The 5,000-nt window shown below is 53.1% G+C and overlaps 1 protein-coding gene across 1 annotated transcript in view; it reads left to right on the top strand.

The window, feature by feature from the left end:
* Positions 1–5,000, top strand: part of cep350 (centrosomal protein 350) — a 74,378-nt gene that overhangs the window by 64,735 nt on the left and 4,643 nt on the right. Inside the window, exons 40-41 of the mRNA XM_080547423.1 lie at positions 1–1,891; positions 4,398–4,931. The exon at positions 1–1,891 is cut by the window's left edge and continues 199 nt beyond it. Of these exons, the coding sequence (XP_080403549.1) occupies positions 1–1,891; positions 4,398–4,931 (2,425 nt within the window). The remainder of the gene's footprint in view (positions 1,892–4,397; positions 4,932–5,000) is intronic.

Here is a 5,000-nt window from a genome sequence, read left to right as displayed (position 1 = left end):
CCAGGCCCTGAGCGACCTAGCCCAGTCACAGGCCACCCTGGCCGAGGAGGATAGCGACGACGCCTCCAGCCGTCACTCCGAAGTCCTGGAGGAGCTGGAGGTGTCCGACCAGGACCGCTCGTCTGGAGACCCGAGTCACGTAGACGGTCTACACAAACTAGACATGGGGCAGAGACGAGCTGCCCCGCAGCCACTACAAGACCGTGTGTCCTCCGGGGGGGCGGGGGGGGAACCAGAAGGTCCGTCCCCCCGCCCCAAGAGCAGTCTGGCGGGGGTGCAGAGAGAGAGGCAGGGGGAGGAGTGTTCTTCTCTCCGTGCTGACGATGTCGTCATCGAGCCCAGAGGAGATGTCAGCCCTGTCAACCGGACTCGCTCCTCCTACACCCCAGACTCTGACTTCTTCTTCTCTTCCAAGCGGGAGGCTTCGGTGAAGGTCCACGAGGAGGAGGCGTCTCCCGCCTCTGGCGGCGGTTACCACGAAGACTTCCAGTCCTCGGCGGAGTCTTCTCCCAGAGACGGCCGGGGCTCCCAGCCTCTCTCCCCGGCCCGCCCAGAGACCAGAGGGTCCAGGGGGGAGGAGGAGGAGGAGGAGGAAGAGGAGGAGGAGGAGGAGGACATCGCGGAGGAGCTGAGTGGACGATACGAAGCCTCCAACGGCAGCAGCCCTTGTTCTGACAGGATGCTGGAGCTCCTCAGCCAGTCCAAGAAGAAGACCCAGGAGGAGAAGAAACCGAAGGAGACGGTCGTCAGCTCCCCCCCCACCCAGACGCCCTCCTCCACCCCCCCCGTCCCGGACGAGATGCCTGGCTTCAGCCTGGGGGACCGGGTGTTGGTCAGCAGCGTGCAGCCGGGCACCCTGAGGTTCAAGGGTCGCACCAGCTTCGCCAACGGCTTCTGGGCGGGCGTGGAGCTGGACAAGTCGGAGGGCAGCAACAACGGCACCTACGACGGCACGGCGTACTTCGACTGCGGCGAACGCCACGGCATCTTCGCCCCGCCCGACAAGATCTCCCGCCTGCCGGAGAAGTACGAGGTCTACGCCGACACGACCACCGAGGACGAGGAGGAGGAGGACTCCACCTTTGACGACACGACGTCCGGCCAGGAGAGGAAGAAGAAGAAGCACAGCAGCAGCGCCGCAGAGGAGAAGAAGAAGCCCGACAACAACCGACAACGACACGGAGGTCAACAGAACAACAACCGAGAAGAGGAGACGTCGTCGTCTCGTAAGAACCTTCAACCGCCTGGAGACAGAGGGCCCAGTGACGGGAGGGAGGAACCAGCCGGACACGTCAGCAGCAACATCCTGGCCTCCACCAAAGACAACAACAACAAGCCCCACCGCCTAGACGTACACCCTAAAGAGGACCGGGGTCCCCCCATCCCCAACGGAGGGGGCCGAAGCATCTTCCTGGAGTTCGAGGACGTTCCCACTAGCCTGTTCATCTCCGACATGGGCCGGGTGGGCCTGGAGGACCTGAAGGAGAGCACCACTGCCCTCATAGAGCAGACAAACCTGGACATCCTTCCAAAGACCACCACCACCACCTCCGACGTCCCTGCAGACCAGCTACACCTTCAGAAGTGGGCTGAGACACAGCAGGACGGTAAGGACAGAGGAACGGACGCCCTCAGCGCTTTCGCCGACAAGCTGCTCAACAACTTTGTGAAGGACGCGGTGAAGCAGATCACCCTCATCAGAAAGGCCAAGGAGGAGAAGATAGCGGTAGCCAATCACACCGCTGTGGACTTCTCCAATGAAGAGGAGGCGGAGGGAGAGGAGGAGGAGAGGAGGGTTTCGCAGCCCCTGGTCACACAGAAGGACGGTCTTCCCTTCTTCTCAGACGCAGACCAGCAGGATGTGTCTTCTCCAGAACTCTGCAACCGCCCGGTGAGTCCATATGACACCAGGGTTCTCCCCAGTCCCCAGGGCCCGGTGAGTCCATATGAAACCAGGGTTCTCCCCCAGTCCCCAGGGCCCGGTGAGTCCATATGACACCAGGGTTCTCCCCAGGGCACTGGTTTGCTTTATCAAAACCCGACTCGCATTCAATTCATGTCGAAGTCGTGTCAAGATGCGCTAAAAATACCTAATTTAGCTGAGGAACATAATAATGCTTTCACTTTAGTTTTTTCGCTTTTTCAACAACAATGTCATTGACATTGAAATATAGAAATATCCGTTTAATTCGCTCTGAAATGTTTACGTAGTCAAGTTGGCACACCGCCCCTCTTACGTTCTTTAGGGGAAAACCCTGCAAACTATCTACTCCAACACTGTTGCTGATACGCAACAATAGACCTATCGCTAAGCCACGCCCCCTTTGAAAACTCGGACAAACAAACAACGCTCGCTCAAACTCTTCACTGACAGTGACTGACTGGCCGACCGTGACTGAATGACGTTCAATGACTTACAATGGCGGGAGTTTACATTTCTGATTTACAAGTAAGTAATAGACATGTTTTTTTTAAAGATGACAAGAATATTTAGTCTAGAAGCTTTTCACCATCAGATATTAGCTAGTTGTTTGTCCAAGTTTTCTGCCTGTAGTGACTTTTGCTGTGATATGATTGGACAATTTCTATTTTGGGGCGTGGCTTAGCGATAGGTCTATTGACTAGTTAGGTTAGGGTAAGGAATAGTTAGAGCGGCCCGTAGTCCCAACAACATGTACTCAAAACAGAACCACACTGCTGAATTTGCGCCAAGCGAGAGACATCTTAATAAAATTGCACGAGCGTCTCCTTGCATCACTGTATAAAGCTCTTAGCATTAGCTCGGTTTCCAGTCTTCCATTAAAAATGGATAGATCTGTTGTGAGACAGAATGAGAGAGCAGCACAGGCAGGAAGAAAGAGGGAAAGTAACTGATGAAGGCAGGAGCGTCTAGGACAGGTGGGAGAAAGATTTATTGTCGAACTGAAAGGGAAGCCATTTTGCAAAGAGACACTGTTAGCAAAAAATCCAACGTTCAGCGACATTATGAAGCAGGGCATCCTGCCACATGGACGCCTATCCAGCAGGGTCAGCGGAGCTCGCCAGAAGTCGCACTAAGTAAGTGTACATTTATTTGTTAATAAAGTAGTATTCTAACGTTATATTTGTGCGCCAAATTGTAAAATTGCACTTTTTAAAATTACATAATATATTACTGGTAGTGGTATATTAGTCAGGGTTCCCACAAGTCCTTGAAAAAATCCTTGAATTGGAGAAAAGGAAATCATGGTCTTAAAAGTTTTTGAAAATAGACATGGGTCATTGAAAGTGCTTGAATTCCCCCCCCCCCTCTCTCTCTAAAAAAAAATATATAAACATATATTTAAAAATGTTTTACTTAGCTTGTCAACTAGTTCTGTCTCAAACTATGCCGTGTTGGGTCCTTGAATTCCAGGGAATTGAGTCTTGAAAGTCCTTGAAAGGTGCTTGAATTTGATGCTTCAGAAGGTGTGGGAACCCTGATTAGTGGTAGTAGTGCGATCGGGTCATGCATGCGTGAGATGTTGTTGTGGCCCACAGAGAAATACACGGCACACACACGTGGCCCGCAGTTACAGGGTTCCCGCGCTGGTCTTAAAAAGCCGTTAAGTCTAAAATCCAGCAATCCAATTTATATGTCCTAAAAAGGTGTCACACTTCAGTTATTCGGTCTAAAAATTTGGTGCAAGGTCTTATAAATGAGATCCTGCAAGGAAATCAGTCCGACCACATCTATTTACGCGGAAATGAATCAAGCTGGAACCCAAAAAAATGCCAATTTGCTTCCTTTTTTGTCTGTATGGCAGTGAAATCCCTAATTTCATCACCTCGGGGATGACAAAAAGCTATCATATCGTGCCGTGATAGGTAACAAATTCCAGCCAAAGAGGTCTTAAAAAGGTCTAAAAAGGTCTTAAATGTGCCTTGTTGAAACTTGTAGGAACCCTGTAGAGAGTAGTTAGTTGTAACAGATTGTTGACAGGGAGTAGAACATCTGTCATCCATTGTAGTGGGGTTTCCCAACAGATGTTTGCGGTGTTAATGATTGAACCGGGCTACTGATAAGATGGCAACAGTACGGTAATTGCGTTATCCAGCACTGTTCACAAGCATCCTCTCTTGATTGACCTCAAAAGACCCTATTTTGAGATGTATGTACGTCCAAAGTCCGAACAACAAGTCCTGTATTTGCCCGTGAGCTTATGTTGAAATACTATTGAACGTGTGCTCTCTCTGTCTTTACCTTCTAGATCTGAACCACAGTGAGAAATGTTTCTTTTTACTCTCTTTTATTTTGTGCATTTAAATGTTCAATCACTTGAAAGAGATGATTTACTGTTTCAAAGTATAACTGTTTTAAGTGCTCTGTTAGTGACACTGTTACTGAGGGTCCGTGTCCTTCTCTCTGCCCCATGTAGGAGAGTCCTGTTCTGGGGGTCAGCGGCCAGGAGGAGCTAGCGAAGAGGCTAGCCGAGCTGGAGCTAAGCCGCGAGCTGCTGGACGAGCTGGGAGACGAGCAGGACTGGTTCGACGAGGACTTCGGCCTCAGCTCCCGACGAGAGCAGCAGAGGCAGAAACAGCGGGAGGAGGAGGAGGAGAGAGAGGAGGCGGCGGCGGTGGCGGCGGCGGCCGCAGGGGGGCTTTCTGGCTCGTTAGCCCTGGGGGGCCTGGTGGTCCCGGGGACGGAGCAGGCCAAGACCCCCCCCAGGCCGGAGCTTCCCCTGCCCCCCAAGGTCCCCGAGCAGCCGGCCATGGTGGTGCCCCACAGCGCCCCCCAGGTGGAGAAGCTGGTCCACGCGGCGACCAAGGAGATCTGGGAGAGCTGCGGTCTGGGCCGGGGGGGCAACCAGAGCCTGGCGGGGCTGACGACCCCCCAGGCCTCCGAGGAGTTCCTGGGCCTCGACGCCAAAGGACAGGACCAAGAGGCGGTGTGTGTCCGTAGCTACCGACAGGTGAGGAACCACTTCCGACAGGGGAGGCTAGGCGGAGGTAGAAATCGGAGGACGGCGGGCGGGGTCGTT

This window comes from Nansenia antarctica (assembly GCF_963989245.1).
Source record: "Nansenia antarctica genome assembly, chromosome: 17".
NCBI lineage: Eukaryota > Metazoa > Chordata > Actinopteri > Argentiniformes > Microstomatidae > Nansenia > Nansenia antarctica.
Note: the sequence above shows the minus strand (reverse complement) of the source record. Positions and strands in the feature narration are given on the sequence as shown.